Here is a 14,625-nt window from a genome sequence, read left to right on the forward strand (position 1 = left end):
AACAAATTCTAAGATACTCACGAAGAACTAGGCTTGTTGAAATCTTCATTAAAAATTATATCAGCACTAGCTATGCCAGTGGACATGTCTAAGTCACGTGTGATGAGAGCATGTTGCTTCCAATGGCCACCAAATACTAGAGCATTTCCATCTGAATGGCATTTCCTCTGACGAAAAAATTTTTAATCAAATTTAAAATACGTTTTGAGAAAAATACTTTAAATAAGGCTAAAATATTTTCAACATTTGAAAACAAAGAGTAAGTATGTTTAGTTTAATAAATTTTTGATAAAAAAAATTACAAATTAAATACCAAGCATATATGTTATAGACTAACTGGAATAGTGTTTAGAAGTAAAAATAAAATTCCAACTGAGGAGTCATACAAATAAATGGTAGAATCTCATTTTAACAAATTGAAAAAAATTCAATTTTATTACTTCTAAAAGGAGCTGTATTATTGCAACACAAAAAATGAAAAGATTATTTTTTTTTTAAAATTTATAAACACTTTCAATTAACCATGAGATTTTAGAAAACAATAAACTACAATATCATACTCTTTCATAAGAAATAAAATAAGCCACTATATCTAAAACAAATAAAACACTAACAAAATAAATAAATATATATATATACAGATTTTTTTTTAAATTTTTAAAAAAAAATTAAAGAAAGAAAGGCGCAAAATTTTGTCAGTCTGAGTAACAGTTAAAGGTTTCTGAGCAAATATTTTTATGAACCATTATCTCACACAGAAATTGAAGTAAGTTCAACATTACACATAATTAAAAGTTGGTTAACAAAGATATATATGAAAATAGGAAATATGAAGCATTGTACATTAAACATAAGTTAACATCAGATACCATCTCAGCTTAGTCCCCTTTAATGTTACATATGGTTATTTCATAAATATAACTGATAATTTTAAAAAGGTACAACAGAATCATATAAAAAACAATTTATAAAAATAATTAAATCAAAAACTTACAGCAGAAATGACTCAATGCAAACAGTTTCATAAAATCCTGATACATAGTATCATACCATCACATATATCACCCAATATTTTAAATATTACAGTATTAATTTATATTTTTAGATGTTTTTTTAACATAAACATTCACTCAGAAAATACAAAATTTAGAAAAGGAAACAAGTATTAATTTCTTCAAAAAAATTACCTTAACTGAACCACCAGGGAAGAACAAAAAGTTTCCAGGATCAATTGGATCAATATTCTCCTCTAATAGTTTAGGACGATCAGTTACACTGCTAATTACAATGTTATCAATAGCCCAGCATCCTTTATAATTTTTATTTTTGGGAACACTTTCTTGATACCACTGAATACAAACATCTGTTGATTTAGCGTTCGGAGGTAAGCACAGAATATGAACAGTTGTTTCTGTAGATGGTAGCAATCTAAAATCACAAAACATTCACTTGAAATAATAACAGTGATTTAATTACATTAATAATATAACACATCATATAATCTATCAAAATCATAGATTATATCGAAGTAAAGTAAAATCTAATAAAGAAGCAAATATGTGAAACATTACTTGATTTGTTCTAGTTCGTGCCATTTTGTACACTTATCTGTTCCATAAAAAACACTAATAACTGGTTCATCGCTTGCAATACTACAATTTCCAACTCCTGAAAGTACAAGATGAAAATGCATCGTATGCAAAATAAAAAACAGAACAACTTTATTTTTAGATCAAGTAACAAGATTTTTGAGAGCTAAGATGCAATCTTAATGGCTCAAAAATTTAATCTCAAGTCTAAAGTGCAGCAAAATTTAAAGTTACAAAGTCAAAGGCAAAAATTTACTTTTATTGAATAAGCATGTTTTTCGTTTTGAATAATTAAAATTTTCGACCCTTAAAGATTGGGGAGTAATTGAAAATTTTGGAAAATACAGTCCCATTAGTTACACAGAAGAGCAACAGGAAGTTTTGAATCCTTATAATTTTAATATTTGTGACTTTTACCATATCCTTAGAACCAATTAAGTATATCAAAACAATTTTAGACACATATATAACATTTATTTATCTAAAAATGTCATGGATAAAATAATCTTAAAAAAAATTTTTTGTAACATAAAATTCAAAATGTTAAAAAAAAAAATTTTTTTTTATACTTATTTTGATATTTTCTTCATCAATGCAAAATAAAATGAAAAAAATTCAAAATTCTTGAATATTTTTTTTAAAAATTACAAAATAAAATTAATAACTGCAATGCCATAATACAAAACTGACTGAGATAAGAGAATTAGTAATAAATATAATTGAACATTTTGCACAGATAATGAATCGCTTTTTCTACCGCAACTTTTATTCTCTAATACTTATTTTGAGTTTTCCAACAATCAAAACTATTTTAATATTGATTAAAACTACTTGATGAAAAATTCTCAAAATTATACAGTAAAAAGAACTTTTCGTTGTTGCTAAGCATACTTTTAAATTTAAATAGCTTGAATTAATTGGATAAATAAAATAAAACATTTAAAAATTCTGGAAAATTATTAAATGAAGGATTTCACAAAATTTAGAGAATATAAAAAGTTTCAGGAAATGTAAGTAACTGAGTATTGTAAATAATAGGAAAATTGAGACAAATATATTACCTAATGCAAACTGTAAAGTTGTTGCCATAGATGTGTTCAAAGGAACAGTTGTCTAAAGAAAAAAAAATCATAAATTGACATTAATAAATAGAAACATTAGAAATATAAAAAAATTATGTTATATAAAAGTGATTTAATTTTAATTTTTAGAAGATGACATAAAAAATAATCAATGCAAACCATGTGAATATAGATATATATGTAAAGCACAAAACAAACCATAGAATTGTGTCATTAAAATTTTCATTATTAAAATGGCAAAATTGTGTTTATTTGTCTGCATTATTAAATAATATTTGGACAATGATACACGATAACTTTTTGATGATAAACTTTTTTAGAAAATCTCTGATCGCATAACATAGAAAGATAATTTTCAATTTTAAAGGGATTTGAACCCCCTTAAATCCTCCAGCAGCTATATATTTGATGATATGATTAAAAGCAGCTTACATTCATTTTGAGAAATATCATAGGATACAAGCTTTTAAATTTAAAGAAATATTTTTTCCTTCAAAAGCAATTGATAATTTTTAAAAATCACTAGAATGTTGTGATATAAATTAAAAAGAAAAATTAAATGAAGCTAATTTTGATATGAGGAGAAAGTTTTTATTTTAATTTATTTATTTTTGGGAGCGGAAAAAAATTCCTAATTTAATAACTTAAATACCAAAATAAACCAGACTTTCAAAAAAATTGATTCCTCAAACATAGAGTAATGGGAAAATATTCACTTTTAAAGATTATATTTTTGTAATATAATTTCAAAATTATCAAGAAGTTGAATTACATAAAATTAACTGTACACAAATTTGGTTTCATTTTTTAACATTTTAAATACTTAAAATATGGTCAAAACTGCTTAATTTGGTCGAAAAATAATACATACAAACTTTGTTTTTTTTTAAAAAAATAAAAAAACAAGGTGGATTAAATTGACTTTTGAATTCAAGACTTGTTATCTTCAAAAAGATCATGTTTAAATTTTTAAAAAAATTATCTATGTTGAAGTAATAAAATTAATCTAAAAAATAAAATACCCCCCCCCCCCCNCCCCCCCCCCCCCCAAAAAAAAGTAATTTCATAAATAAAAACCTACTAATGATCTGGGTCCGGTAGCACCACAAAATGTAGCAGCTTTACCATGAAGTACAGATCCACATTGATCATTCACGACACCACTGATTACTTCAGACCAAATATTCGAATTAGCCTCATCATAGTTTTCAAAGTCTTCTCTTATCACAAGACCTGGATCATGAATACCACTCATTAAAGTTGGAGCTTCAGTGGATTTTGAAGAGTCTAGGAAAGATTTTAAAATAGTGTTCAGAAATTTGCACATCAAAATTGTGAAGTCAAAAGTAAAATATTCAAATAATGTAATCTTTGGAAATTTTTCCTTTCCAACATAGACTTACCACCTGCTTCACAAAGTTGTAATGCCAATGTATCTTTAAACAGTACTTCATGACCTAAAGAAGCAGTTGCCCTATTTTAAAGAAAAAATACCACATTGACTGTTAAAGTGCATTGAAAATCTATATAATGCATTTTGAACTGAATCATGTTAAATATATCATAAAATGCATACATAAAAAGTATTAAAAAATAAAATTTAAAAAAATTAAAAAAGATTATGCAAAATAAGTTGTTAAAGAAAATATTTCATTTATTTCTAATATATTTTTAATGACAAAATGCTTTAATTTCTAAGGTCATTAAGGGAAATTTGAATCTAAAAAAAAATGTTGACTCAAACTTTTTGTTAATGGTTTAAATTTGTACTTTTCACAGTTATTTTTTTAAGTATTTTCCGTGATAAATCTATTTATGTCCTTAGTAGTCCCAAGTCATTAAATCAATACATTGTTTCTGATAAATAACACATGAACTTTTTCTTGAAATAATCTCCTTAATCTCCTTTTAATATTGCCTTTTCTTTTAAATACATTTCAGCTGTCTCACTAGGTAGACAATTCGCATATGAAGTTCCTTGTCAACAACAGAATCTCCAATGAATATTATGGAGAAAATCTGATTATATGTGCTCAAAACCAGTTGTTATGTTTCATCTGCAATTTAAAAATGTGATTTTTTTTTGTTAAATTCTATTCCCAAAAAACAGACAACATTACATTTTTTTACCTTTTTTTTCAAATTTCTGATGTTCTTAAATTTTATACATGATATACTGAAAAATAAGAATGGAACAGAGGAGGATTTTCAAAAAAGTTTAGTGCTAAAAAAAACACGCTAAATTTTTATAATTATGCAAAAAAAAAGTTAAATCTTGCTGGTATGAGATTCCCAAGAGCTTAAAGAATGTGCTAACTTGGCAAATATCCCAACCTTATGAATGTTCTGTCTGTTCAGAAAAGTAAGTATGTTCGGCCCCAAACTAAGATAAGGGATGACAGTTTATAGGTTACTTATAATCTTTCTTTGTTAAGTAAATAATCCTATTTAAAAAAAAAAAAAGATCTAATAGTAACTAAGAGCTTACAAAAAATTTACACATCCAGTTCCAGTTGGTGGTGCCATCCACAAAAAGTTAAGAGATTTTGCAGGTCTGTGAGATAAGTGTGAATGAACTATTGCACATACTAAGCCATGTCCACCTCCTTGTTCAGTAGGTAAATTGCTATTCAAAAGGTTCATTGTCTTGCTCATTGTTCCAGATGGAGCAGTATAAAGGCCAGTCATAAGAAAGCCATCAAAATCAAGACTTGAAGAAACCGTAACTGTGTAAATAAAATTGTTATAAACCTTTACTTTAACAGTAATTTTCTTTTAATGTATTTTGAATTAGTGAGATAAATTTCTAAAAGACATCTGTAAATTAATACACATTATTAGACAATAGCAACTTAAAATAAAAACACATTTTTTTTTAAAAGTTCATATAAATGTGTAAAAATTACTTTGATTTTGTAGCTATTTTGTTTAATTATTATAATTATTCCTTCTTTAAAGTCTAAAACAAAATAGTTTGTTTTCTATTGGCACTTATATCCTATTTACAAAAAAAAGCAAAATGGATGTTTAACTATTCTTTATGTAAATCTAACAAAAAAAAATAAAATTTAAAAGATATTTAGCTCATAAAGTGCATTAGACTTTTGCAAAACTATAATTGCATAAATACAAAACAAACTATAATAATATAATAATGGAATTTAAATACTTTCTGAATGCAACAAAAAATTCATTAAAGGATTTTAAAATGATGTGTAATTATGGTTCATATTTTAACATATTTAATCCAAAGTTTTCATAACTAAAAATTGTTTGCTGTTTTATTCAAACATGCCATGCTTAAATTCAGATTTTTTTTTAAAAAAAATGAACAAAATGAATAATAAACATTAAAATACTAAAATTATAAACATAAAAATAATAAATCTAAAAATAATAATGTTAAAATAATAAATATAAAAATTTAGAATTAATTTTTAACACAACATATTTCTTGTAAGTCTTTTTACTTTATCCATTACAATTTTTTAATAAAGTCAGAAAAAAAGCATGTCATTTGTCTTCCTGTACTTCAATAAAGGATTGAAAGAGTGCATTACTTAGTAATAAATTAAAAAATTGTAGTCAACACACACAAGAAACAATAGTAAATAAAAAAGAAGCAAAATCAGCAACAAGAAATATCACAAATATGAAACATAATTCATGTTATGAATTGCCTCAGTAAAATTTATCCTGGAGTAAAAAACATGATACCCCCTGATATGCTTAAAGGAATTTGGTTTCCTCAAAAATAAATTTAAGAAATAATTATTTTGAATAAATTCTTTTTTTTTCAATGCCGTGTAATCCTTGGAGCAGTATTATATCTATTCTACAAAAAGTTCTATAGCATTTACAAATACTCAATGTACTTACAAATGTTCCGCAGACATTTTATTTTACAACCATCCTTGAACAACCGACCTAATTTTTGTGCTTACCACTACTAATGTTCAACTCCGTAGCCTTGTAATTTTGAACCCAATCCAGAAGACAAGGGAACTCTTTGATCAAGTGTTGGTAGAAATTCGCCTTCATGGAGGACTTTTTGATGGAACTAACTCGCATTTACATTACATTGACGAGGAAAACCACGGAAATCTCCTACAGTTAGCCTGATGGCAAGGGGACTTTAACCCATGATCCATCTACCACTGAGGATATTTTCATCAGCACTGTGTGGGTGCAAGCTGGGTACAGAATTAGTATTGACCAACCATAGCTAAGATTCAAGCCCGGTTCACCTCATTGGAAGGCGAGTGCTCTTTTTCCTGAGCCACTAGGGCTTTTATAGACATCATTCAAAAAAAAAAAGTCTAAAAATTAAAATTATTTTTTTCTCTTAAATGAGTAAAAATTTTAATACGAAAACTAAAGAAACCTTAAATGCCTACACAATGAAACAAAAAATATACACAGCATATAACGAGACTTGAACTCACAGTGTTCTACAGAGAAGTGAACATAAATAGTTCTATTCTAAACTTAATTATTCTGTGATGTACATCACAATGAGCACTTGTGCTTTAGAGCATGTAATGTGAGCTACTTATAAACAAAGTTGGATGAAATTATGTAATAGATTTTAATTAAAAATTAGATTTCAGAATATAAAGATACAGCTTTGGTTGACTTATAATAGTTTCAGTAATGGGATTCAAATCATTCTAAAAGTATGCTTGAAAATCTTTTATTAGGTATACTGATAAAAAATTTTTTACTATGTAACCTGTTAACTGTCTTGCATATTTGCTGAGTCTGTGATCATTGAAAATTATTGTTACAACATAGGTTGTGGCATTCTGAATAGAAGTATTCATTAATATTTTCCCCTTTCAGATTCTTGATGTTTTTGTTTTAAAATTTCTGATGGTTCTAGTTGCAATTCTTTTTCCTTTTTTAGTCCTTAAAAGCATGAACATTTTCGATTTTGAGAATTCTTTCTTATAAAAAAAAAGTCATCAACTATCTTTTTCTTTCTGCAACAATGATTAATCCTTCATAATTTTCAAAAAAAAAGTTAAATCTGCATTGTCTTTTCTATCTTCTGTTATTCCTTCAGCTGATTTGATATCTGTTTGAAATTTCCTAGAAAATCAGCTCATTGAACTTAGCTGTTTCATTTTTTATTAAGACAAAAAAAAAATATTGTTAAAATTTGTTTGAAAATAAAAAAAATAAAAAAAAAAATTGTGTTCTGTTTTGATTAAAAAGCTTTTGAAATTTATATAAACTACTTTGAAAATTTCATAGAGTTCACTTAATTTTACAAGAGAAAATTTCAATTTTTTTCCTAAAAGTTTTAGATATAACTTTAGATAAATTCTCTAAAAATAAAATGTTTAAAAAAAAAATTTCTTTTTTGTTAAAAAGTGTGGATATGACTAATTCCTCTTTTTTTCCTGCAAATTATTTCATCTTTAGTTAGCAGTGGTATTAAGTAAATAAAATTAAAAAATAAATTTTAATTAAATAATTAAAATGAATCTAAGGTTTTGAAATAGTAAAAAGAAAGTTATTTCAGAATTTTTTTTTTAAATGTTTTTCCGAAATAATATTTTATGATCATAAAAAAATAGTTTATTAAACCAACTTTATTTGTTAAAAATAATAATAAAATTTAAAAATTATAGTAAAAAGACTAAAAAAACTAAGAACTATTGACTTTCAGATATTGAATGCCAATATAAAGAATAATTAATTAAATTGAAAAGTTAATAAATCTTAATTAAATAATTAAAGGGAATCACCACAGGTTTTAAAACAGTAAAAAAATTATTTGGCAAGCTTTTTTCTTTTTTCAAAAAAAAAAGGGCAAGAAGAAAATGTTCTTTGGTATAACATTTCACCTGCATGAAAAAAATAATAGTTTATTTCACTAACTTTATATGTCAAAAAATTGATAAAAAAATTTTTGAAAAAAAAGTAGTAAAAATTAAGAGTAAAAAATGCTTGGAACTATTAACTTTTCAAATAAAATGCCTTGATTAAAAAAATAAAATAAAATAAAATAAACAGAGAAAGTAATTATGAATTTGAAAGAAACAATCTTTTAAATCATGCGAAGATTACAGATTATTAACAAAGAGGGTAATAAAGTATTCAAGATAAGTTTTCCACTCATTTTAAAACAGAGATAAGTTTTTTAAAAAAATTTTAAAAATTAAGATTTTTTTTGTTATAAAAAAATTAAACTTTTTTTTTTTTAAAGTAACTATTAGCATAAAATCAATGCTTTATAGTTCTAATTAGTTTATTTCCATATGAGTATTCAAGTTCAAGTGCAAAAGAGTTACATGGTAACTTCAGAAATGTTTTTAGAGTAGATATATATTTATAAAACTAGAATGTCTGAGGAAAGGGATAAATAAAACTTTCGGAAGGAAAAAATAGGCGCCAATCAACGAGGTCAAAACTCTGATATCTGAAAAGAATGGATTGCCTTTCTTCCTGTGTAGTACCTCACTTATCAAAACAGGAAAAGCATAACAATACATTCATTCTATTAGTTGCTTCCTATCCTTTTAAAATGACGTAGATTGCTAGACTATAAGAGAAAATTACACACACTGATATGAATAGAATATATTTTAAATTTTTAAATTCTAAATTTGGTTTTAAGAATCTTTATAATAATTTTGACCATAACATAAATAGATGATTTTGATATTGATTATTCATAAATAAATGACAATTTATAGATTAGTTGCTTCCTATCCTTTTAAAATTACGTAGATTGCTAGACTATAAGAAAAAATTGCACTTGCTGATATGAATAGAATAAAATTCAAATTTTTCGATTCTAAATTTGCTTTCATAAATCACTATAATAATTTTCACTACAATAAAATAAATGATTTTGATACCATTGTTTATTCATAAATCGCAACAAATAAATGATAAACATCTATTAGTTACTTCCTATCCTTATATAATGACGTAGATTGCTAGACTATAAGAGAAAATTACAGAGTAATATGAAAAGAATAGAATTAAATATTTATTAATTCTAAAATTGCTTTTATAAATTACTATAATTTTCATTACAATATAAATAAATGACTTTGATACATTGGAAAATTCATAAAAAGTACAAAAGATAGTAAAAAAATTGTTATTACATCATAAACAAAAAAATTTATGAGACAAAAAGAAATATGAATTTAATTTTCCAATTAATAAAATAAAATTTAATGCAATGAGAAAAAAAAATCATGTACATAATCTGTTAAACAATATTAACTGGAAACTTTTTTTTTAGTTACAAAGTTATGCAAACTTTTTATTATCCACTTAATTGAATGTTTTTTTACAAAGTTATGCAAACATGGATTATCATTAAAAATGACTCATAATTTTATTTAAAAAAAATATTTTTAAGTAAGGGTTTTTAAAAATTCCTTTGCTAGAGATTTTATTTCCGTTTGGGTAAATGTGTGCGCAGAATATTTGAACTTTAATCTAATGAAGCATTTTAAAGAGAATAAATTATACTTCAAAAAAAATCATAATCAATAAAATTTTACATTAATACAGGAATTTGAGTTTTCTTTAAAATTATATTATACTATTAACCATCAAGCTAACAGTTCAAACTGACTACCATTAATAAGTTTAAAATATAGTAAAATTCACTTAATTGAAACTAGATGGATTCTCAACCACCTTGAAACATTGTTAACTCCAATCTTATAGATATAGATTTTATAAATTATTTTGATTGCAGATTTAGAAAAAAAGCTTCGTTTTGTCTTTCAAATTATTCACAAGTAATATCTGAAAGCAAGTGAAACTCAGATTATCAAGATTTAACTCTACATTGGAACACCACTTAATTGGATGTGAAGGAACAAAAAGTGAGAAATAACGAAAGTTATATAAAGTAATGAAATAAACAATATTGATCAAGTATGGTTTTTCAACAAGCTATCCCAGAATTAATTTACCATAATTCAGTAATTAAACTGTTGCTTTATAACACTACATCAAAATATACCTTCTATCATATTTACATAATTTATGAAGTTCACATTATGATTACAAGGTATGCAAGTTACAAAACAGTTTTCATATTCATGTAATTAATTAATGAATCGCTCATTAAGATTTGTTTTGGTGATATTAACAAAACACACTTACGCAATTTATAAGCCATATACTAAAATTTTATGCATCGAAAATCACAAATAGATACAATATAGATAAAAACATTTGAATAAAATTTCCATTACGTTAGATCAAAAATTAAGAAGAGTATCGATAATTCACTGCATTCAAAATATTCTTTAAAAATATAGATTGAAAATGACAATAAAGTACTTACCTTCATACACTTTACCCGGCTCATAATACTCTGGAGAACCTTTAATATTAACTGACAAAACTATTTCACCACGAACTTCACCTGGTTGATCAAGGTCACGATGATACTGGCATAGAAAGAAGAAAGGAGATGCAACAGAAGCAACATTTTGTCCATTACAAAATATTGTAAGTCTTCCAAGAATTAAAAGTAATGAAACTATGGAAATAACAGTTCTTGTAGTAGCTTCCATTTTGTAATATAAACCATTCTTCATGATCTTTTAATAACCAGAGACTGAAATAATTTAAAAAATATGTATTAGATAAAAAAATATTTAATAATTATTTAGAAAACATGAACATGCTATGCAATAAAATATTGTCTTCTGCTGGTCAATATAACTAAAAAATAATGATAATCACGTTAATGTTTTAATCAAATTTATAAATGTGAATAGGAAGAATTGTCAGTTTTTGTTTCAAACTAACAGCCACAAAGTAATGTTTAAACAAAAATTATTCTAAGGATTGAAAAATTATTCTAAGAAAAGCAAATTAATGGAATCAAGTTGCTCATTGTTATATCAAAGCATATTAAAGTCCTTTGTAGCTTACAATGTAAGTATTTTAAAACACTAGAACTCTCTGTGTGGTTTAATGTAAGATTAACTGATCTAGGTTACAGAACAACATGAAAAACCTCAATATCTAGTTGTATTATGGTCCGAGATGTAAATCAATTAGTGGAAATTCAAAAGAAATAAATAAAATACATTAATGTTTTATGTAAATACAAAAATCAGTTAACAAATCGAAAAGATAAGCAAATTTTTTGTTAAATATAATATTGCATAATAAGCATTTTAAAATTCTGTATGAAGAAATTTGATTTGACGAATTAATATTTCAAAACAATCTAATCTACTCTGCCATTTTCATAATTTTTAGTTACTTGTTAACTTGTAATTAAATTTTCTCCAAACATACTCTTAACAAATTTTTTCCATTTTCTCAATAAAAGTCCATTTATTCTATTTTTAGTTTATACACTATCATCGATTGTTGTGAGAAAAAAAAATTTTTTTTTCAAGATAACACAACCTTAAGTAAATATATGAATAAAATAAAGAAAACATATTATAACAGCAATGAGTTATATATAAAATCTTTAAAGTAGTAAATATTTTACTGCATTTTAAATAAAACACGATAAGAAAGAAAAACATTTAATTCATTTAAAAAAGTAAAAGAAACATTTAAAAGAGTAATCATAATGAATCAAGTAAAAATCTGAAGAATTGAAACATGAACAAAAAAAAAAAAACTTGGTCTGAAATTTTACAGCAAAAAAAGTTAACCTACCTAAAATAAAAATTTTTAATGGCAATGGATACAATAATTACTTACAAACGAATGAGGTTTTCTGAAAAAACAAGTTAAGAAACAAATTTTCCAAAATTTAATAATGATTAACAGATTAACCCACTAGAAGTTTTGACAATTTTAACTATTACTGCTTCCAAATATTCACACTTTTTCTTAATACAAAAGAGGTTCAGGATAATTCTGCCTTCAACCAGAAAAGCATGTTATGAAGGATAATTTTTCTTCATCTAATTCAGGGGTCCTCTAATTCTATAATATAGGAATGAATTTTGGCCCATATGGATCAGATATTTTTTCTAACAGCACAACCTTTGTAAGTAGAAAATGGAGTGAGGTTTTTTACAAGCACAACCATTTGGAAATATAAAGAAACTATGACTTTCTAGGTTCATAACTGTCAGTAGGATAGATTTGAAGCTATAACAGCATATGTTTTAAATTAACAAACAAACTGAGCCTAAGAGATTGATTAGTCCTAGAGAAATTATAATACAATAAAAAAAATAGGATCAGTAATCGAAAAAAAAAATTTTCTCATACCTAGATATTTCAGTTACCTAGAATTTTACAAAATACTGCATACATAAAGTTAAAACAAAATAAGTTAAGACTTAAAATACCAAGCAATCACTTGAAATAAGAAAAGCTGAAATATGAATTATTAATATAATCACTGAGACTGAAATGATAGAATAATTATATTATGTTTGATAACTTTTATCTAAATTATAAATTATATTTAAGCTGATTTTAAGAGTTAAAATTAACCTCAAATACAAATTTTTAACACTAACATATTACATTAAGTACAGAATAGTGTACTAAGTTAAAACTACCATTAAAATTTCTGTAGTAAAAATATAAACCTGAAATTCAATTGATTAATAACTATGCGACAAAAAATATGTAATCATCTAATAATATTGGATAATAACTTCTTAACCAACTTACCCATAACACAAAGTTATAAGTTAAAGGGAGGAAGTTCAAATAATGCAATTCAATTGATTAATAACTATGTGACTAAAAATATGTAATCATCACATAATATTGGATAATAACTTCTTAACCAACTTACCCATAACACAAAGTTATTAGAAAAGTGGGAGGAAGTTCAAATAATGTGATTAGAAAACCTTCCATCCAGTACCAAGAAGGGATTAGCCAATATGAAGAAGCTGATAAAAAACTCATTCTTTTACACTCACTTCCTGTGGTCATCATTTTCTGCAAAGGAAATAAAAGAAAAACATCAGGAAACAATTTTTTTATTTCATTCAACAAATATTTTATTTCTCTGCTATATTTAAAATAATTTTCTTGAAAGCAATATTTAAAAAGAAACAATGTATCCAAATAAAGTAAAATAAGTCAAAATTTATTCTTAATTTTTCAGATAATTTAGAACGTACAAATCTTTTCACAATAAACACTAAACAAGAATAATAACCAGAAACAGACATTCTATAAAACAAGAAAACTACCTGTTTAAAAGTGACACCTATTTAGAATGATATGCCAATTGAGAAATCTAATGCTATAAAATGCTTTTACTAAGTCAATGATAGTTAATACATAAATTGAAACAAAGAACTAAAGTAATATTTATTAAAACTTAATAAAAATCTATATAGTAATTAAAATTTACAAAAAAACTGAAGAAATATAGAATGTCTGTTTGGATGGATGCTTGTTTTAAATGGTTTTGTCTCATCACATCCTCTGGGTACATTTTCAAATTTTTAACATTCTTAACTCCAATTTCATTTTGAGCAATAGAAGTGTCTTAGTTCCTCAATATGAATTTAAATCTACATCTACAATTTAAATCTACATACATATCCTAAATACTATTTCTGAACAAGAATTCAAAGGAAACAATAGAAAAATGAAATTGTTTTCCCCATTCAAATCAGAGAACAATTTCAGGGACAAGATATCTTAAATCAAATATTCTAATCAAACAATCATGTTTGAACTATGAATTACTGATAGATGGTTGGGAATTTAAATCATAATAAAAAATACCTCCCTCATGTTCAATATTGTACACTGTTAGGGGTCTCGCAAAGAAGATACAATTAAGTATATAATCATACAATAAAGAACACACTTAATGCTATTAGTTCTTAGTCAAAAACCTTAAAGAAATATTAGTTTTGCAAATTCCATTTCCCGTGCCCCTCATGAAAATTCATCTCACTTCTTATTCCATTATTTTGTCCATAAAAACACACCTTTAAAAATATAGATTGAAAATG

The 14,625-nt window shown here is 25.0% G+C and overlaps 1 protein-coding gene across 2 annotated transcripts in view; it reads right to left on the minus strand.

Annotated features, from left to right (window-relative positions):
• LOC107453741 (reelin) overlaps nucleotides 1-13,592 on the minus strand; it is an 86,873-nt gene extending 73,281 nt beyond the window's left edge. For both annotated transcript variants that reach the window (XM_071177456.1, XM_043042204.2), the window contains exons 1-9: nucleotides 13,443-13,592; nucleotides 10,998-11,273; nucleotides 5,160-5,397; nucleotides 4,075-4,145; nucleotides 3,753-3,958; nucleotides 2,651-2,702; nucleotides 1,572-1,668; nucleotides 1,188-1,428; nucleotides 22-167 (exon numbers count right to left, since the gene is read on the minus strand). In XM_071177456.1, the coding sequence (XP_071033557.1) occupies nucleotides 22-167; nucleotides 1,188-1,428; nucleotides 1,572-1,668; nucleotides 2,651-2,702; nucleotides 3,753-3,958; nucleotides 4,075-4,145; nucleotides 5,160-5,397; nucleotides 10,998-11,253 (1,307 nt within the window). In that variant the 5' untranslated portion in view covers nucleotides 11,254-11,273; nucleotides 13,443-13,592. The remainder of the gene's footprint in view (nucleotides 1-21; nucleotides 168-1,187; nucleotides 1,429-1,571; nucleotides 1,669-2,650; nucleotides 2,703-3,752; nucleotides 3,959-4,074; nucleotides 4,146-5,159; nucleotides 5,398-10,997; nucleotides 11,274-13,442) is intronic.
• Between the last annotated feature and the right edge of the window lie 1,033 nt (nucleotides 13,593-14,625).

This window comes from Parasteatoda tepidariorum, chromosome 2 (assembly GCF_043381705.1).
Source record: "Parasteatoda tepidariorum isolate YZ-2023 chromosome 2, CAS_Ptep_4.0, whole genome shotgun sequence".
Taxonomy (NCBI): Eukaryota; Metazoa; Arthropoda; class Arachnida; order Araneae; family Theridiidae; genus Parasteatoda; species Parasteatoda tepidariorum.